This window comes from Melopsittacus undulatus, chromosome 4 (genome assembly GCF_012275295.1).
Source record: "Melopsittacus undulatus isolate bMelUnd1 chromosome 4, bMelUnd1.mat.Z, whole genome shotgun sequence".
NCBI lineage: Eukaryota > Metazoa > Chordata > Aves > Psittaciformes > Psittaculidae > Melopsittacus > Melopsittacus undulatus.
Genome location: NC_047530.1, coordinates 56,004,759 through 56,027,274, shown reverse-complemented (window position 1 = coordinate 56,027,274; position 22,516 = coordinate 56,004,759). Strand labels below are relative to the sequence as shown.

General features: G+C 34.2%; 1 protein-coding gene across 1 annotated transcript in view; it reads left to right on the top strand.

Moving 5' to 3' along the window:
- Positions 1 to 22,516, top strand: part of SOX6 (SRY-box transcription factor 6) — a 254,326-nt gene that overhangs the window by 73,437 nt on the left and 158,373 nt on the right. The window contains exon 4 of the mRNA XM_005153268.3: positions 12,474 to 12,563. Coding sequence (XP_005153325.1) covers positions 12,474 to 12,563 — 90 coding nt within the window. The remainder of the gene's footprint in view (positions 1 to 12,473; positions 12,564 to 22,516) is intronic.

Below are 22,516 nucleotides of genomic sequence, written 5' to 3'. Positions count from 1 at the left end.
GCACTGAATTTGGTAATATATTTAAATGAATACACCAATATCATAATTTTCCAATATACTATGTCATTTAGTGTTTGAAAAAAGGTATTTCCTGTCCTGATCTTTGGTATGGATGCTTCTAAGATCATAAATCAGAATTTATAATTGGGTAATCTTTTGTTTAGGGGCTGTTCTGATAACATGAAATTTTCTGTTGGCCCTAAATATGAGAAAAATCCAACTAAACAACTGAGTCTTGGTTAGATTCTTTTGCATTTGTGTAAAGAGTGTGTCATAAAACAGCATTAATCTACAATTTCAAAGTAGCTGTGTAGAATTTCATGCATGCTTAAATTTTTCTGGGGAGTTATGCAGCTAAAATTCAGCTCATAAATTTAAACTGTTATAACTACAGAGTCTGGATTAAATCAACAAAAGCAAGAAGCCTAAATGTTTAAGGCAGAAACTGTGTAAATTATCTTTCTAACCTGCAATGTAACTTTTAGTGAAGATTGTGGCATAATTCTCTAGAGCTCAATTGCCTATTTCTTGCTTGTAGTGAGGAAAATTCTGGAAAAGAAAGGATGTTTATTAGCAGAATAGGAAATAAAGAATAACTTGAAACAGGTAGCACAAGCTTACTGTGCTTTCCCTCCTCTGTAGCTGTGAAGATTTAATTGTACTGAATATGTATTTACCTCTTCAGGTCGCAGATTTTGGGATGAGAACTTCCCAACTAGTATTTAATCTCCCCTCAGATGTTTACAACAATGATCCCCATTTTCTTGGCTCTGGTATTTAATGTATTGCTGTGCTCCGTATTTTGGGAAGATGCTTATGGTGATGAATTCATACATCAGCTTCAGGGGCAAAAAATGTTTTCTGGGGAGAAACACAGGGTCGAGTAGCACATCACACTGTGATATCACTTGCTCTGAACAGACAGAGGAATATACACAGTCTGTCAGCCTTTACATGGGGGATGTCAAGAATTGCTGTGAAGGAAAAGGAGCCTGTGTCTCTTTTACTGGAATAGGAGAGGATGTGGCATGCAGTTTTTTATTATTGTCAGTGCTTTTAGTTGGTGAAGTTCAGTTTGGAGAAACAAAAGTCCATTTCCTTTGATGCAGCATGAACAGTACGCTTCAAATTTGTAGAAGTCTGAGCTCTATAAAGTACAGGGTAAAATTGGCTTAATTTTGCAGAATGTGTGCATAGCTGGTGACAGCTTTCTTCAGTTATCCAACAGAACTTAAAATATTTTAAAATTAAAACAATTTTTGTTTCCATGTAGACAAGTTTAATTTTTCTTACATCAGTAAACAATATTTTTCCTCAATAAGAATTCTGATTCATCCAGTTCACTAACAGGATATTCCTCCATGAATGCGACACTATCCACTAGCTTATTATGTCCTTACTGGTCAATTCGAAGCCTTGGTGCCTATTAATAACTTATTATTCAAGCTGTGCTCTGGATATATGGATATTGCAGAGTTGGCTGGGATTTTTCAGCATATATGCAAATGTGCTGCAAAAGAATTATCTTCTCAAATTCTTTGTAAAGAGGAAAAAAAAAGGTAGTCAGGGTACCAACTTCACAGGTGTGGGACTAGGACTGTGACTTTGAAACTATCATTGATTTATTGTTTGTTCAGCTTGAGGTGTTTATGTCCTGATTCTTTTCCAGAGGACCTAACTTTGTGCAGCAGTTTATATATAGCCATATATATTATAGCCTCAATCTTTACATTGACTTTACATTGACACAGCTGCAGCTGTGAATGTTCAGCAATTCCTCAAATAAAACCCCAAGTTTTTTTAAATTGAGCTCCCAGAAAATGAAACTGCGACCCATCATTTCTCCTTTTGCAGTTCCCTCCCTCATTCATTTAATTCCTTTGAACTTTTGCAGTGAAACACGGCCAGTGATTGTGTGGGCAACAGCCTCGTTTGCTCTGCAGTTCCAGTTTATGCTTTTGTCTGGGATTGTCCCATGTGCTGAGTGTAGCAAGAATTTGGTACAAAAATTGCATACATTTTTTGGTTTAGTTGCATTTTTTGATTTATTTCTTATTTAAAGAGTGTATTCTGATGTTTATTCACACAGGGACTGAATTAGGATTTTCTGGACAACTTTAATTCTAATAGTTCTGTATCTTCCCAATATTTGACTTTACAAAATTAATACATTTTTCTTTCACAGGAAAAAAAAGGGGAAAAATTATGGCTTATTTTCAGCTCTGTGTATACAGGGAAGTGAAAATGTTAAGGTGTTGCTCTTGGAGATAGTGCATTCTTAAATCTTTCAAAAGATTTATAATAAATTGGCTGTTATGCCTGAAATACATATCCATGGCAAGTAGATGGGTGCTTGTGAGATTTGTAAACCTTTTAAAGCTCTGTTTACATGAATTAGCTCAGGAAAGTCTTGCTTGTTCTATATTTCTATTTAAATAAAGTATAATAATTTGTTTAAGTCAAAATTTTATTAGTATAAAGGGGTCTATAGAACTGATTTTGTCAGTGCATTTTAGTGTCCTGGAAAAGACTGCATTATGTGCCATAGAAACCTTGAGAAATGGTAAATGGAAGGCGATTCTAGCTATTGTTTTCATTTCTCTGCATCCTTATTTGAAGTAATTTCAAATCAAGAGCACATTATTTTACATACAAAACCACGTAAGGATTTCTCTTGAAAAATTCTTTTTGTTACACAATTGTTTTAATTTCAGAATATGCTATATAAGGGCTGAGTTAAGATTTTTATACACAATATTAAGAACACTTCAAATCATTAAACAGATGTTTATGACTGCATTATTAGGGTAATGAGTAGAGCATGATTTGGGGGAACAAAATAGAGGTCTTTTGAATCATCCATGTTTTGTTCATAAATCATCTGGTGTCACAAATTTTCCAAGGAACATTAATCAGTTTAATAGAAACTGATTTTCCTTGCTTTTCAGGAAGTCCCCTTACTCCCAGTCCGCCAACTCCCCAAAACTAACGTGATGTGAATGACATTACACACAGTTGTATTTTTGTATTACCTTTTGTTTAAGATGCTTTTACTCCTCAAAACTTTGACTAATATTTTCATAGTAATTTTACAGAATTTCTAATATGTTAAAAAATACAATACTCAATCGGCATTGCACCTGATAGGAGTCAATGCAATAATATATCTATTTGTGCTGGTTTGAGTTGAGATAGGATCCTCTGCTTGCTTCAGCTTGGTATAAGAATCTGGGAGAGTTGTGCAATGTGAAGAGAAAAGAAAATCTGCCCCATGACTTTAGTAAGATGAGTCCAGTGGCTGGGTTTTTTGTGTAGCTGAGCACAGGCTGTCTTGCAATCTGCAAGTTCTTGAGCTACTAAGGAAATTCACTTGTAAAAGAAAGATGCTACATGTCCAGTTGCCATATGATACATAACTTTTTCTAAAGTGGTTTAAAAAGTATAGATTTAAAGATTAAATTCTCAATAGTTTGTTTGAATAATAATAAGAATGTCACTTCAACTTGGAAGTGTTTGGGAAGAGTGGATACCAAAGATGAAAGTTTATTGTTTAGGGTTACAAAAGGAGTGTAACAATGAATGGAGGTATAAAATTAAGAGAGAGTAATTAGGCCAAATACTGGGAGAAATTTCAAATCTATTTCAGTAGGCTTCATTGAAGCTGTGCTGATGAGTTCTAGCTAAGATATTGGCTTAGTCTGTTCTTTTGTACTCTGAGGAAAAAAACACTCATCTTCTAGAGCTGGTCAATACAGAAAGATGTGAAGGTGTGGGAGCAAATTAAAATGATGAAGATTTTGAGATCTGATTCCTTTTACACAACTTTCTTCTTTTGCAACATAACAGTGCAAATCCTATTGATTTTGTTACTTTGCTAATACATACTTAATAAGAGACAGGAAAGTAAGTGTATCTTCTTTATTATATCAGTTTACGTAATCTGTGGGCCAGGGATTGCAAGAAAATTGTACTCCTCTTTCCCTGTCACTGACTGCTGTTGTGTAAATCCCGAGACTCTCTTGCCAGTATTATTTGTTCACCTGAGAAGTAAATAGAGGTGCACATACTTAGGAAATAGGTGATTACATATAATATACCATATACTATCATTGTAATGCAAATAAGGCAATAATGTGTGTGCACGTAGATGAATACAGCCAATCTAACAGTAAAATACAGCTTATAATGGAACGGAAACTTTAAGTAAATGAATGAAAGGTACATCTAATTTTGACAGACTTACAAGATATTTCTTTTCTACTAATATGCCAAAACATTGCACCCAAGCAATTACAGTGACATTTGAGAAAGCTCCTTTTGACATACATAGTGTATCGTCTAGTGCAGTGTTCATGAAATTAACATTTTCCTGAAGTAATCATATACAATTAAGTGACCAAACAGTTCTGAGGCAATACAACTGTATTTCACAGGAACTAAATATATTTCTTCACACTGATCCTGCATGTTTTAGTTGAGCAGTCATTAGCATGTTTATAATGGTTCTAATTTAGCACAACATTTTCTGAATTTTATCCTTGAGTCATTTACAAATTGTTCATATTGAGTAAACAAAGGAAACAGATTGCATTTTATACTTAGTAATTTATCTGAAAGAAGAGGGGAGGGTTAATTGTCTGAAAGTTTTGCTCTGTTTGGGGAAGTGATTCTAGTCTTGCATTGCTTGGCACACAATGCCTTTTTTCCTCTGTTCTGGGGGGAAAATAAAGGAAAAAAGAGAAAAAGAATGGAGGAGTGAGTAAAATGAAAAATTAGGAGAAGGACAAGTTTTGCCACTCCCAAAGGGGAGTGTGGAGCAGAATTGGAGCTGGCATGAGATTATCTAAAACAGTTGGTGCATTCCTTAATGATCAAGTGCTTGAGAAGTCCAGCTCTCTCTCACAGAGCATCTGTGTTGATGTTTATATCAGTGCCCTGCTGTATGGGAAAAGTATGCTTTCTCTTGTTGCTTTTCTAAAAATAGTGTGGCATATAGCATTGTATGAGTTATTTTAAGAGAATAAAAACATTTGCAAGGTTAAAGGTTCTGCTTTTTAATAAATAAATAAAAATAAATGTCAGAACCGTATCTTTGGTTATTCTTTCCCTGAAAATAAAACTCCTGTTTATCTGGAGTTTTGCACTGAGCAAATGTTTTTTTGCACTAGAGAATTCCTGTTGAAACAAGCCATTTTAGGTGGAATTGGTGCAAGCTTCAGTTTTTACCACTAGCCACATCACAGAAAGCAGGTCTGGAAATCACTCCCAGTTAAATTCCAGTGTTTCTGTTTCAGATGTCTGTTGTTTTGTGCAAGATCTAGACCATTCAAGTAGTGCAAATGAATTCAGAGGAAAACCAGAACATTTTAATGCCTAATTATTTTTAGTGAGCTTGGAGAGTTTTAATTAAAAGTTAAGAGAGCTCTCCAAGCTCTTACAGTTCTAATTTTATCATATTGTGGAAATCTTGTCACTGTGAAAAAATGTACAGCAGTTAGCAGATTTACTTGGTTCCCTGTCCTAAACAAAACTGTAATGTTAGGTAGGCATATCTCAGTTGCATTTCTTTTATTGCTTTTGCAAGAAAAAGTCTACTGTGAGATGTCTGTTGCATAGAATTGTATTTAGAAAGATTTCTTTGCCCTTTTTCTGTTTTTTCTTTTTTTATCCTTTCCTTTTTTCCTTTTACAGTATTGACTACAAGTTGCCCTGAGAATCAGAACTGAGTTCTAATTCATGATCAGAAATGTACTAGGTGCTCAACAAAACCCTTGTGAGATATGCAATCTCTGCTGGAAATGCCACAGTCTCAACAGCTAAGGCAGACAAATAGGCAGGTAGACATGAGTCAATATGAGAGGAGGAAGTAAGCAACTGGCCAGGATTTCTTAGGTCCTTAACAGCAATATATAGAATTTAGGAGTGATTTTTATGGTAATTTGCAGTAAATGTAGCAAAGGAATTAACAGGTTTTCCTGTTCTAAATGTCATGTGGCTCATTTTTGTGTTGTGATTATATTTTTGTTTTTCAAGAACTTGGCTTTTGAAAGCTTATTTTACATGAAGAAAATCTTAAAAAGTTGGACAAAGAAATCAATTCACTGGTGAACAGCATGTCTGAAATGCCTTATATTTTAATTTTCTGTTAGACCATGAGAATTAATTACTGTATGAGAACAGTATGGAAATTGAGCAGAATGAGATGAGATTCCCCTGACCTGCCTCTTTACTGACAGCAAGATTGAAGCCAAGCTGCTTATGAGCAAGACAGTGGCAGTACATTGCAACTGTGGATGTTAAGCCTTCAGGCTGATTTTTGATTAGTTTTGTATTGTTGCTGTCTCTTTTTCTTTTATTTAAAGTTTATTGAAACAGAAAAGGATAATTTGTGTTTGAAAGAATTAAAAAAGTAACTATGGCAACCAAGAATCTATTTTAGTAACATTACACAAACTTTACATCCTTAAATTAAAACAGAATAGGTAGTACCATCCGGCAGTTATATTTCTGATAGTTGTTGTTAAATTATTTTTTTATTTCTCAAATAATGAATGTAAATATTAAGTCCTTAATTTAATTTTGAACTGTTAGAAGATTATAAAATTGTGTTCGTTCAAAGTGAATTAAATTAACCTTTTGCCTTTCCCTTTAATACCAAAATATTAGAGTTTTCATATATATTTAAAATATATAATATGAAGCATGAAAATAATGAAATATTTTTATGATATACATCTGGGGTAGGTGGTTCTTCAAGGAGATCTGATGGACAGTGTTCTCCCAAAAGGCATGGAAGCAAGCTGTTGTCATGTTCTCAGAGATGGATCAGCTAATCAAAAGTCTCAACAAAGGTGTATTAAAACTCATCACTTGATTTTTAAAACATACTTAGTTTTCTGAATAATTCACAGTATTTATGAATGGGCCTAATAATAGCACCAATGGACCTTGTGTTTTAGTTTAATTCTAATTAACAAACACAAGCATAAGTCTGAATTATGCTTGACTTTTATTCAGGAATATTTGTAAAGTACTGATTTTATTTAGGCTTTTCTACTGTAAGCAGGATTTAGTATTCTGTAAAGAATACTGAAATATACTTTCTTCTTTTAAATGGCTGATGGATTGTGGTGGTGGTATTATTTTAGATGTCAGATCGTTAGCTTCACCCACTTGAGAAAAGTACGTTTGCATTTGAGGCATAGGGAGGGATGCAAACAGGGAGCAGGACAACCAAATAGTAACCACTGTAATGGTTATTTCCAGCTTACTTGATATTGAGGGAAACAAGCAGCTCTTCTTCTGCAGTAGTAATCCAGTGCAATAGGCCTTGTAAACTCACAAATGTCTGTAACATAGGGTTCATAGTCTCATTTAACATTGTTTCAAAGAAAAACAAACACACACAACACTTTTTCTCTAACAAATATTTCATAGATGCTGACAGGGTCATTCCACCTGTGCTGTTTTTCTCATGATATTGACTTGAATAAGGCATTTAAACTCATTTAATGAAGGCTGATCCAAAAGACACCTTTTCTCCTTTGGTGAAGCTGAAGTCAAATAGATGTAACGAGAGTAAATTAGAGAATATAGAACATGAGAGATGGAGGAACTTGAGTATTATTATGTATTCCCAAAGCTTGCAAAAATATCATCTTTCTATGTTTAGTAGTATCTACTAAACTGTAATGATGTTTAACTATAGGTGATATTACTGAAATAGAGACAAAGATGACACTAATTCTGTAATATTTTTCTAAAAAGCAGAAAAGAAGTTTATCCTCCTCCTCCTGGTTGTTATAATCAGGTTTTAGAACATTGACTGCTGCAATATGCCTGAGTTCTCTTTTAATTCCTCTACCTTGTCTTTCCTAGTGCCTCTTTCCTTGAGATGTAACAGTTCAGATGCAGGTAGAAATATGTCACCTGTACTGCTATACTTTTGACTTGAGTTATATTTCTGTATTGTTTATGAACTTGCTATGTGCTTGCAGTCCTTATTAATAAATCAATGTGCTTTTTGTCTTCTGTCACAAAGTAATGTGTGTATTCAGAAAGAATTGTATGCAAAACAAGTAATGTTTTAGAACCCATCATTAATAATTATCAGTTTGCAGTATTGTTACAACATGTTTTGAGGGAAAGCTTATTATAAAAGAAATAACAAGGCACTGCACAGTAGCAAGAATGAGACAGTTCAGTTGATCACTGGTGTAGGTGTTATAAATATGCCAGTCTGTACTATAGTGTTTTATTAAGTCTCAAAAAGTCAAAGCTGATTTGAAATAATAATATCTGACAGTCAGTGCTTTGAAGTTTTGCTGCTGCACTCTCGCATTTAGGCTTTCTTTTATGTATGACTTTATCATAAAAAACAAAAATACACACAAGGTATGAATGCTTTTCTTTTTTTTTTTTAAATCTGTATTTCAAAGAAAGTAATAGGAGCTACTTCAGTGAATTAAGAAGCTTCAAACAAAAGGAACAATCCTCCCAAATTGATGAGGATAGGTGCAGGCCACTATAAGGTCATACAGTATTCATGTAAGTTATAGCTGGGGTTGATAACTTGTTGAAGACTTAATAAGTGAAATTAAAAAAAAAAGAAAGAAAGAAAAAAGGGAGAAGAAGGAAGAGACAAGAGGCAAAAACTATCCTTGATAGGAGCAAGATGACTTTCATTCATTTAGAGGAGCTTGAGAGCTTGGTTGTAATAGCTAATACACTCATTCTTCATCACCATCGTGCAACAAAGAGCTGGATTCCATCCATTCCATGACTGATTGATTACCCAATGGACAAATGTTAATTCTTTTCATCGATGCTTTGTCATTGTGGAGAGATGCTTTTCATCTAACACCCCCCCCCGCTTATTTATCTTTAGATATCCTCTTCTTATTCACCTTTGCAAAACTGTCACGTTTAACAAGATTCTCACAGTAAACTCTTTTAGTTTACAGTTAAAATTGCTAACAAAGTATGTAATAAGCCATGATATTAAATAATACTCAATGATTTAATTTAGTCATCTCAGTCTAATTACACTTAACCTGTTTGCTGTCCTTGAAAGAAATTTTTTCCTAGTTCATAAGAGAAGAATATAAAGTATGAGGAACTGTGTGTTCTTAATATAATAAATTGATACAGTACAACTTCCTGAATTTGATCTTACATGTGTCAGTAAATAAACTACTTCGCAGCATAAGCCCAACTGTCAGTGAAAACGGCTAAAAATGTACAAATGCTAATTTCTTTTTTTTTCTTCTTTTATAATTGTCTTTAACAAGAATCCATGAATTTTGAAAATGTCGGGATCCACAAGGTTTTGGCATGGTGCTGAAGCAGAGCCTCAGTACAGGAGAGTGATGCAGTGCAGATGTGAATTTGGGCTTCTTCAATGTGCAGGGCTGGATTCTGAGTCGATGTTTTGTTTCTGTAATGAATCAAATCACATAATGAATCAATAAGGATTAAGCTGTTTTACCGATGTCAGGAGATATCTTTCTAGATTTTATTTGTATGTAAAAATTCAATTCCAGTATGGAAAATAGAAAAAAATCCTTTTCTGATTCACAAATCTTTAAAAACCGTGTGCCTGTGAGTGCAGAATACAAAACTTGAAGGGAGATATGCCTTTCAAGTCTAAGCCTTTATATTTAGTTTTGTGTCTAATGTGGAGGACCTCAGAGAGTTTTAGCACATATTATTTTAAATTCTAAAAATTATGCAGATTTAACTTGCTAATCGAAAATTTACAGCAATTTCAAAAGAGCTATTTCTACAATGTTATAAATTTTATTAAAAGGCTCTTTTTGTGCATTTTGGTAATCTTCCCAATAACAAAATATTGTGGTCATATCTATAACATGTGGTCATATCTATAACATAAACTTTGTCTGGGAAAGGAGTATTTAAAGAAATGTTTCTTATGGATTTTTTCAGTCATTTATAGAGATAACAATTGTAACTACAATGTGATTCTAGCAAAAAGGTGTCACACAGATACACCTGTTTTCCATTCCAGCTCTTTTTCAGTATGTCTTTAGAAGCACGTTTTTTCCCCCTTATGTAATATAAGAATAGTACAGATAAACATGTGTGTTCTTAAGAACAGTAAGAGAAGAAAAACAACTGCTTTTGAGGAAAGTATTTTATCAACTCCTGTGATATGCTAATTATTACTTAAAAAAAAAACCACCTGAATGTTTTTCCTTCTTTGTACAAATTGAGGAAAATACCTTGGTTAAAATCAGCAGAAAACACAACTTACAGCAAACATCAAAATAAAACCCTAGATCTCTATTTTTCTCAGGGATGAGGGGTCTGAAATTTTGGCAGGGGAGAAGCACAGAAACATCTTTTTAAACTAATGATGATATCACAAAAAAGACAAATTATAATGTTCTATTGATAATTGATGGTTATTTCTTGATTCTTGTATTATCAGGCCAGAACTCATAAAAGTAATAAATGCCTGTTATTGTTAAAAGTAAATTGTTATTATATAACAAATATTCTAACACTGCCTATTGCAACTTACAGCTCCTTAATTTTGTCTCTTTCATAGAAAGATATAATTAGTAAATAAGTTAGCTTTTCTACTGAAATATTACTTCAAAAACATTTACAAGCTGTGTTGTCTTTCCACGGAGGCTTGCCATAGTGAAAATGTGTTGCAATTAAAACCTGATCTTTGATCTTTTGGTAGTTACAGTTTGGTTTGCTTTCAACTGGTTTTAGGTCTTTTTTCCTCAGTTGTTTGTTTGTTTTTTTTAAATGAGTGATGCTAATGTGAGTTTTTAGGCTGGAAATACTTGCACCCTAAAATATGATTTGCCGTATGACCTTTTTCTTCCCTACATTTCTCCCTATGACTTTAAATCCTTCTTTTGTGACCTCTTTGAATGCGTCTCCTCCCTCTGAGCATTTTTGGAATCCCCTGAGGTGAAACAAACTGTTGGCCATTGCATCGATATGATCTGTGTTGCCATCCTTAATCTGGATTTTTTGCTTTTGTTTTCACTTGTGCTGGGGCTGCTGACATGAGAATTTGAGCCACATTTTGGCCTTAATCTGCCAGTAATTAAGCAGCAGATAAGTTAGGCTGAATTCTGTCTTGTACCTGCCAGTGTTATCTGTTACTGGAGTGGCATTGGTGTAAATGTTTAAATTTGGAACATTGTTAGTTACTTACAAAGCATTGTGCAAATTGATCTCCTTACACGAACAGCAGCTTGCTATGAGTTTCTAACAAACAAAGGTATATGGCTATTTCCAGTGTATTCACTAAGAAACAAGGTACTGAGCACCACCTGTGGTGGTATGTGGCCTTATAATGAAGGCTTTTTGCAAAGATACATTTAAGGAATAGGGTTGCCTTTAAATGGTTTTGATATCTTGCTAAACTGTCCCTAAGGGCTTCCAAGGAGTTTAGCATAGAGGCTTTTGATGAGTCTGTCTACTAATAAAAGTAAATGCACAGTGTTTAATTGCGATTCTATTGTTACTAACTGGGAAGGAAAATTAAGTGTTCAGTTGTGTGTAAAGTTTTCTTGATAATTGTTTATAAATCTCAATTGTGGTTCTTAAAGTCATAGAACTCTGGACCACCACTTCAGCCCTAAGGATTTCCATCTTAAAAATCACCTTTTAGGAGTTATCTGGAAGGCTATGTATAATTTTTATTTCAGAGCCAATTAGTTTAATTGAGGATATGAAAAAAAATAGATTTTATTGAAATCTGTTATGCTTAGTATCAAGTTTTCTGGTGGAATTAGGGTCTGATGATAGGAAACTCACTGAGGCCAATCTTCTGCTTTCTCCAAAGTGTAATGACTTCAGTGACAGTTTTGCCTACAGAAGGCCTCCCACATTCAGGCAAAGATTTGAAATATATTCTGAACTTCATGTTATGAAAGCCCATCTTCTAATCATTGCATGTGGTTTATAGTGAACTGAGAAAATTTCTGATACTGTGAACATCCAATATGTAAAGTACTTTTATGAATACCATGGAGACATTATATGAATAAGTTTTGCATTGACATGGGTATAAAAATGGTTTCAGATGTCACTCTGTGCCAAATTTCCAAAAAAAGCTTCTAGATCTTCATGTATAATTTCGAGTGTACAATCATTCTCAAATGAAAAAGACAGAATTTGTATATACATTGGCAATCTATGCGTGTAAATTGGCAGTTAGTATGCATAAATCCCAAATGAAGTTTTTCTTTCAATTAGACTCTTGTTAAATCCGTAGTAACTCCATTAACCTCGGTGGAATTACTTTGGATTTAAAATCCAGTTAAATAAGAAGCCTGTTTGGCTACAAGTTCATTTCCCTCTGAAAACATGGTCCAACTATAACAGGGAGAACAGTTTTGAAATGAAGGTAGAACCTGTTTTCCTGATGTGTGAGAATATATTTGATAATTTGATAATTCTTTTTCTTTATTATTTTTTGTTAATAGATTCATCGTGCATGGAAAAGCTACTCTCTAAAGACTGGAAGGAGAAGATGGAAAAATTAAACACAAGTGATCTCCTTGGTGAAATTAAAGGTATCTTGCTAAATCAAATTTTAGATGTTTGCATATATTTTAAATAAGGGATTGAGGATTCTTTAAAGTTAGCTCAGAATAAATAGTAAAAATAACAATCACAACTACAGGCGTGTTCCTCCTTTCAGTCAACGCACCCCATTTTTTAATGTTTGTCTTTGAGATGATCAATGTGACTGCCAAATAAATAGAGTATGTCACAGTGAGTTATAGGCAGTATCAAGGATGTTATCAGAAACACCAGGTTAGTTATATTAGTTCGTTGACATCAGCTATGTCTCTGTGACCAGAAGAAGAAACATCTTGAAAACATGGAGTTACTCGTACTTGCTACTGTTTCTTCCTGGTTGCATAAAATTTATCTAGAAACTGCTTTCAGATTATAGAAGGGGTAACTGTGTGATTACTGTTCTAAATCTCTGATTCAAAATTGTGTGTGTGTGGCGGGGAAATAAAAAAAAATGAATATATATCTATCTTTGTGCAATTCCTGTGGAGAAAGAGCAGCTCTGGATGAAATTTGGGTCCTACTGAAATCAGTACAAGTTTTATTGTATATATAGGCACTACTTTCCAGCATTCTAGTGAAAGTGCAATTCTCTTGACAGTTAAGAGCTACGTAGAAAATTTGAATTGTTTTTTCCCACCAATCAATTCTTCCATGGACTTTTTTATTGAGAAGAAATTTAGAGTTATTAATTAAGGAACAAATTAAAAATGTGGTATTTTATGCTGTGAGAAGGGATCATAAGGTGTAATTTTATTAAATTGCAACTAAAAATATATGTAAACAAAGAATCGCGTGCATCATATTAATAAATATTTATTAGTTAAAAAAATGTATATACTATTTGATGAAAATTGGTGCTTAGCGTTTTATATGTCCATGAAGGACACTTAAGACAGGTTCTGTCAGATAATTCAGGACCAAAATATGCTGGATTCTCTGTTTAGGTTTTTTTGGGTAGAATTATGAGAAATGTATATTTGCCAGGTAGGAGATCCTGTAGTAAGGTCAGTGGTAGAAATACAGTACACAGTTTTACAAGAACATAAAATCCAACAAAATTCTTTCTAGAAATCACATTCTATTTAAAGCCATATTGTCTCCTAATAGTATGGAAATCATTGAATGCTAGTTTGTTCATTAATTGTACAATATAGCTACTTAGTCTTTAAATAGAAATTACTTGAATACTTTTAGTGAATCAAAATTAAAAGAGGTAGGAATCGCTAACAATGTAGAATAATGTTCTTTATTCTTTCATATGGCACAAAATGCTTTCATTTATAAAAAAAAACCAAAAACCACAACAAACAAAACAACAATCAACCAAAAACAAACAAGACAAAAACAAGGGTTTGCTTTTCTGGCTTATGTTGTTCCTTCTATTTTCTTAGTATATATATTCACTGAAGAGTTAATGGGTAGAACTCTTATCTCCTAACTCTTTCTCATCTAGTTATATTCTCAAATTTGGAGGAGCTTGCAACTTGTTTTATTCTTGTTAGCTGTGTAACAAGGATCATCTGGTCAGGCTCCCAGATTTATCTATCAAGGATCACTTAGTTTCCACAACTTACTTCCTCATCCCTACAAACCTGTCCTTAAGGGGTCTTAGGTCTGCAGTATTCCACTCTGCTACTAGTTGACTTCCAGCAAAATCCAGTACTGAATCTTTGCTGTTGCAGTTGCATTTAATATTTGCCATGAACAGGCAAAAATATAAAAAGGCAAACACAAAAATATAGGATAAAACATAATTGCTGTTCTCTTGTGCTTTGCACAGGCTTTCCATAGCAGAAGTAGTGGCAGGTCTGAAGTAGAACTCCTTTCCTTTGGTCTCCCAAGCCAGTGGCCAAGCCACTGTCTCCAATTTGTTATCTCCTAGCTGATAAAATCACTATCAACCTAATAACCTGGTATTAACTCATATTAGCATTTATGTGCCTTAAGTCATCTCAGAGAAAAAGAAAAAAACCCCAACATTGTAGCCCTTGGCATAATGAAAACTCCATTACAAGAAAATAAAGCAAAGTAAAGAAACCAGGGAGAATTTTTAATCTGCCAAAGAAGCATGCTTAAAAAAAGAAAAATAAAATCCTTTTAATATTCAAGGTGGTAGATTTTCAAGTCATGAAGTTCATTTTCATAGTGTTGAATGAATTTCTGGTCAGGCAACCGGCAGGGCATGCGGAGGGCTCTGAAAGAGTTATTTTTTAAAATGTGTTGTCTTTTGGAGGTCAAATATCTTTTTCCTTTATTTCCATTAGATTCTAAATCAATTTGTTGATCTGGCTGATATTTTTGTGCAGACTTTCTGCTCATATTACTGAGAGCCTAACTTAAAGATGTGAAGTGATGCAGTAAAAATAAATAGATGAGGTCACTAGGGGGAAAAAAACTTGATTATAAGACAGTGAGGTGTGGTCCTGTGAGGAAGTGCTCTTTGCACCGACTGTTACTGGGAGCTGTTTATTTTAGAGAGAAGGCGTTGTTCTGGCTAAGGATAACCTGACCACATATTCTTTCTCTCTGTCTGCACAGCTACAGCTCTCCCCTCTTCAGTGAAAGACAGGCATGTTGGTTGTGGGAAGGCAGTACACTGAGAATCAGTGCCAGAAAAAAAGGATGAAAGCAGGAAAAATAAACCCAACCAACAACCAAAACCAGTACCATTGACACAAACTGATTCTATGCATGTTTGGGAAGCACATTGTAGGAAAGAAAAGATAGTTGGCTGAGAGAAACAAATAAAAATGGTATTTTCTAGCTTTACCTTCTATATTTAGAACACAATAGTGTTAATCAAGATATAATTATAAACAATATCTATTAATTTAAACAATAGAAGCCAATACAAAAGTAACAAACAGTGAATCATTTATTTTTTTCTCTAAGTGGTATTGTTCCTGTTCACAATTACTCTTGCATAGTGTGCTTCATTTGTAAAACTGCTTTTTCTGAGTTTCTTTATTAGAATTTCAGTTATTGATAATGGTCCAGATTCTTCCTTGAATTCCAGCCAAGCAAGCCATTGACTTAAGGGAGGCTGCGTGAAACTCAGAGGAGCATTTGGCAGAATGCTTTGTAGCCAAATTCCAGTGGTTAAATAAGTCTGCTTGTTCATTTAACATGTTTATAAATGAAACACACAGGTCAGATTTTCAAAGGTCTATGAAGCAGTCGAGCTGAGTTAAATGACCTGCTCACCTGGAAAAAAACCCCACAGCTGCCTATGCAAATCATTTGATTGTGTCATGTTTGCCATATATGCATGCAAATACATTTATTTAAGGTATACAAGCAATTTGTTAGGCTTATGTCTGGCTTTTGCAGTGTTGTCTTTTGTATAAAAGTTAGGATCAGGAAATACTTTTTCATTCTGGTGTTTGTTAACATGTATTTGAATAAACAAAGTGACACAGGACTCTCTTCTAAGTTTCCACATATTTGGGTACAGAGTTCTGTCCTCACCCTCCCTTGCTGCATGTATTTCTGTTCCTTAGTTATCTAGGTTTTCTTCAGCAGCCACAGCTAGGCAGAGTAGCATCATTTATCACTATACAGAGTCTGTTTTAAGTTTTCTGTTTCAAATATAAATCTCTGGAATAGCATAGTCTTGCATGCATCAGGCAGTTGTCCTACTGAAATAAACCGCAGTGGTCTTTCTCAGCATGCAGGGTCTTTGAAGATCAAATAAGAAAAGTCAGTCTTTAAGTAACTTAAGCAATGATGTTATCGTAAAAGGGTCAGAATTGGTCTAGCAGTCTTACAGAAGAGTGACTCCTGGGTCACTGGCTACTGTGTTGCAGGTTAGTTCTCTGGCTTCCATTGGTGGTGTTTAGAACTGGAACTATTTATATTTATAGGAATTGTGACTTGAATGTCATATGCTGTCTTTGTACAGTATACTCTGTTTTGGGAAGCATAGCAATTGATGTCGATGGCTTTATCCAATATAAAAGCCTATTTGCATTGCGTTTCCCATGCTTATTCCTTCCCCTTTTATATTTGCTACTTTATGAAAAAGACCCTGAAACTCCTATTTCATGTGATAGGTGCACATTTAATGGCCTCAAAATATTTGGATAGGTAAGAGGTAGCATTCTTGTTCCCTAGGAAGTGTTGAATTTAGTAAAATGAAGAAACTCACTCACTTGATAGTCTCCTTGCAAGATACACTATAAAAATAATGAAAAAGTATGTTTTCCCTGATATTAAAACACAGGAGAGATGGAAAGAGGTGTTTTCTTGGAGCATTTTGTGTGTGTGTGTGTGTGTGTGCATTAATGACCGGAAGAGAACAGTGAGGCACAACTATTTTAATCTAGTAATTTAACACTATCCATTTCTGTAATAGTCTTGGAGAGAGCTCTGCATGAATGAGTCCTTGAGAAAGTTATGGTTTCTCTGTTTTTACAGTGAATTAATTTTTTTCTTAAAATATGCATGATTTACAAAACATTTCAAAATGCTATTTTTGCTTCCATTTTATAAAATTTGTCTTCACAGATAAGGTTTTGGGTGTTTCTTGGTGCACTATATCAAATGTGAAGACCATTTTGAAGAAAATAAATCTGACGTTTTCCTGTAGCCCTGACCAACACTGTAGTCTGGTTTTGCAGTAATTATTTCTCATTATAATTGCTGAAATTTCTTTCTCATGAAGTCTAAGGGTATATAATAGTCTGCCTTATAAATATGTATAAATAAATATATATAAGTCTTATATCACAGAGGCACTCAGAGGTTTTTAATTATGTCACTTTGTATGGCTGTAGACATTTCAAAGCTCTCCTTTGTGCTCTCTGTTATAAACATATTTTATTTCTTTTGAAGTCTGTGTGATATACATACTAGCAATTAAAAACCCAGCTCAGGCTTTGAGACACAAGGTCTTCTTAATTAAAACTCAAACAAAAGCTACAAGCAAACGCCCCACTATATGATTAAGGTCTAAAGTGTTATGATACATTAGAATCATTGTTAACTGCTAGGATTTAAAAAATCAATACACAGGAAAAAGGATCAACTGCTTCCAATTAGTGAAACCAATGAAAGCATCCAACAAAACATAACAAAACAATGCAACCCCGAACCCCTTACACCCAAATCCTTTAGAAAGTGGTCCTGATTAGAAATATACCACAGGCTATAAAGGGTTCTCATAATGTATTTATTATCATGATCCAATGAAGTGATGTGTTTAGCTTTATATTGTAGCTCTCCAAATCAGAGAGATGTTTTTGTTTTGCCATTTCTCAAGTCATTAGCATTTTGTGTCATGTGTTACAAAAGCTACATTTCCAGGTCTAACCTGACCTTCTAAATTAATTGGTACCTTTTTGAGTGACTGAATATTTCATAAGCACTTTCAACAGTTAATGTTTGCATACTCTTTAGTCTGATTTGCTTGAAGAACATAATGAATACCAAAATAAAAATATTTTTGTTAAACTTACCACACCCCCTTATATAAATTTTTTTTGATTAAGATATCAATATAATTAGTTAGGCTAATCGCTAGCGTGAACTAGATTAAACTATATGATCTTATGTCATCTTGACTTTTTTTATATGACATGCTTTTTTCCAGGCTATGGATTTTAATAGGCATACTCAGTACAGACAGAGGCTAGTTCTGTGGGCCTGCTCAGTATACAGAGTTCTGTTATTTAAGTTATGTACATGTATATTGTGAAAGGGTTGAAGCTGTACTTCTTGAAAAAAATAAGAAAGAAGTAATAAACATTTTCATTGCTCTGGTCTTTTGGTCAGAGGGTCATATTTCAGTTACACCTGTCACAATCATGCCTGCTTCTAGTGTTGAAAGTTAATGACTATTACCATTTCTGGATCTTAAAACTCCACAACTATAAATTACATTGTAATCAACTTATCACATAAATCAAGTTCTCCCTGTTGTTGAATACATTTTATAAATAATATCAACTAGGATGCATGCAGTATATTTCCTGGCACAAAATGAATTTGTTACTTACTGCAATCACATGTATCTCTTTATTTTTTACTTTACCAGTGTATGTTTCTAAGCTTAACAATTAAGAACTAAATATATAAATGATGTACTACACTGAAATCAGTAGGACAGCTCACTTACATGCTGTGTTCTGTGAAACTGTGTCCCAAATAGTGTACTGAGAAACAGTATTAACTGTTTCTGAGAAAAAGAAATAAGAAGGATAACAATGCTAATAATAAGAAACTTAAAACAGCAATACATTCTTTTGGCACATTAAGAATGATTGCCTTCTGGAATTTGATCCATTCTTATTTGTAGAAATAGTGACAAGAAAAATGTATGGTATTAAAATGTGTTTATTTTCAAATACCATTTAATTTCTTAGCAGAAAAAGGGTTGAATATAAACTGAAAATTACAAGTAGGCTTTCTTCACTTTGTCTTTGAAAATCTGCAGTTTTCTTCTGTAGGTAGGTTGTTTTGTATTATATATATATATATATATATATTTAATTTTCATTATAGCAGTAATCGCTTTATTTAAAATATGCAGAGTGTTTAATGGTAGCCAAAAGGCTTGTAGGTTGAAGGAGCTTATCACTACTTGGAACTTAAGGCCTTCTCTTCCGACCCTGGATGTCAGTGGCAAATTTCCTTTTGACCCGTGTCCCAGCTTAGTTGCCTGCGAAGTTGCCTACCTTTAGCAAAATAAAACTCCTACTGAAGAAGACATACAACTTTGTATGAAAAAAGCAAGTTCCTACGTAGGAGTCTGCACTGCTAAAACAAGAGTGGAAGCTCCATTTCTTGTGTTTCACCAAGTGAAACAAGCTCTTTGCTTTTTGTTGCTCTAGACATCTAAAGTCAAATCCTAACAAACTGATGACTGTAAGCATTTATGTAGAAAGATGCATATAGGTACAGTACTGAAAGGACTGAAATTTTCTGGTCAGTTCGGATTCTGTGGAAACCTGTAGATGTACTTCATCAGTCTTTTGTTAAAGGAGTTTCACATTAAAGAAATCTTTAAGTGTCATATATAAAGACCATACTATCCTGCAGTGTTCAGTCTCTATGGCGACTGAGCAACCTGGAGAAGGGTATAAGGAAAGGGCAAACATACAGTAATATTTCCTCAATATCCTCTTCCATTATCCCACAAAATATGATTAATAGGCTTCTTGATTCAGAAGTTGTACATTCAGGTTTAATGGCCCTTGATAGAATTATCATCTATGAACATATCCAATTGCTTTGGAACCCTTTAATAGACAGCTGGAATGTCTGTTGGGATAAGCTCAGCAGTTAACAATATGCTGTGTATTTGAACCTAGTACTTTATAGGTGTCCCCTAAATTTTGTATTATAATGGACAAGGAACGGTTGTTCCCTGTTCAGCTTCTCTGTTACACTACCTTCAGTTGTCTGTTCTCCAGGTTGAAGAGTAAATATGTATTTGTTTATTCCTGCTATGAAAGTTGTTCTGCACTTTGGTCATCCTCATCACCCCTATCTGCAGTTAGTTTGGAAAGAAATCTTTTGTGCAAAATATCTCCATTCTGAGCAACTTCAAACTTTGGCACTGACTAATGATAAACTTTGTGGCAGTCCTTTTCATCTCAGTTGGTTTTAAACTCCCTTTCTGAACAGGGAGTCTGTCTTGAAGTGCGGCCTTGATGTGTGGGTATTGCGTGGTGATGCGAGCACCCTGACGACATCAGATATCAGATTTTAATTGTTTTTTTCCTTAAGACATCTGTAGAAATGCCTCACCAGGAACTTTACAAACTGTGGGCCCATGGCTCAGAAACATCATCTGTAAGACTTGTAAAACCACTTGTGGGAGGGGAAAAAGAGAGCGTTAATAGTCAGAAAAAATGAAGAGCACATTTGGGAAGCTCACATGCAACTGAGAATAGCAATAAACTAATATGCAACCTGACACAGCCACTGCCTCAAAAGCCTAAGTTCAGTGGCAAATAGAAGAAATGAAAGGGTTGTCCTTGTCTTCTCTAAACAACTTGACCCTTTGGAAAAGGTTAACTATCAGTATTTTTTTCAAGAGGGCTTGATTTGTCTGTGTCACCTCACTTCAGATCTGACCAATGACATCTGACATTTTCCTGCCAAAGGGCAGATCCAGCCAAAGAAGTCTTATTTTGCTTTTTTTCATCATCTCCTGCAAACACCAAAGTGATTTCAGGCTGATCAGGATTTCTTTGCGCTAGTCAGGTCATTCATGATACTGCCTCCTTAGCTGGTTAGTGGTTTGGTCTCAAGTCACTGTCTCTCTTTTGCCTCTCACGCAAATATCTATTTTAGGTTAAAGTAGATAATTTCTCTTTTCCACTCCCTCCATTTTTTGTTTGTCATTAGCTGTCACAATGAAGTCTTGTTATATATTTTTTTTCCTTACCTTTATTTCTTTAAATTGCTGTTAGTTTGACCCACATATCTTAATATTTACCTTGGTCTCTATTGATATGAATTAACCAAATTTAATGTTAGTCATGTGCTCATAAAAGTTCTTCAAGAGTTATATAAGATTAAGCTGAGCCCTGCTCAATAACTGTTTAAAATTTATTGCCCCATAGATGGGGTAATGAGAGGCTAACACACTTGGGAATAAATCCTCATGTCTATTAAGATTTGTTTGAATAGGTTTCCATCACAACAGGTGCACAATTATTTTATGAGTAAAATATTATCAGCCTTCTAAATTAGTCAGGGCAAAATGCAAGTTGTCTGATTAAATAATCAAACCCAATACTTAAAATGCACTTGATTTCCACAGGAATTTTAAGATGCTAAGTCCCAGTCTATCAGTGAAACTGTGATTGTTTGCAGCATGCAAGTAGCAGCTTGTAGAGTATCCTGTTTGGTATGTTTTACATAATTCATCCTACATTATACAAGACAAAACCGCTTAAAAAGCATATAATAATAGGTTTTACTTCTAGTCAAACAATTTTAATCTACCAATGAAGGTATTATACTGTGCATTAAAATCAGGAAAAAGTGGGCCTCTAATGGAAAATAGTTTGAAAGTGTTCTGCATTCAATTAGGAGGCACATCAGTTTAGAAATACAAATCCTGTGTTGTTTTTTAAATAATTTAGTTTATGAAGGGGGAGGGAAAAAAAGAAATATCCTCTGAATCTGAAGTGCAGCATGCAGTGTGGAGATCACATATGTCCCCAGTTATAGAACAGCTCAGTAAACAGAGTAACCCAGAGACCCAAGAAATGGGTAAAATCTAAAACAGTAGGTTCACCATAAACAGAAAACTTAGCAGTGCAGCTGTCAGACGCAGATTAGATACAGGTAACTGTTTGTTTTCATATCTGAATCTGTTTGTCAATCAAGGAATGCTATGAATCAGGAGATGGGATCTAAAAGACAAAACCACAAAGTCAGAGACAGCATCTGGAGGAGCTCCAAGCCACAAAAATTAGGGAAGAAGCACAGAGGGAACAAAAACTGTAAATGCTTGCATGGATTCTGTCTCTATATACATTGAATTTAAATAATTGTGTTGATACATCAGTAATAATAATTGCTGATAAAAATTATAGTCCTTATTTTGGGCAGCAATATGTTTTACTAAATGTGAAATTAAATGCAATTTATATTAATTAGGGATAATATGAAAGTATGTAAGTGGTTGACATTTCCGACATTTTTAAACATACTACTATGTATGTGAAGATACATCTTTTGCATTTGTTTTGACTTGGAAATACTGTAGATTGATACAGGCCCCTAGTGTGCTTTGTTGAAATAAGATCACAGTTCTAAATCTGAAGATCACAAAATTGGTTATAGACAAGGTTCATTATACTTTGAAATTTAGTTATGGGATTTGATCATTGATGTAACTGTTTACTAGTAGTTCTCTAGAAGCTGGGATCTAGTTGTGTTACGCATACTAAAATCTACTGTTAAAATGCAGGTAGTGTACCCAAGT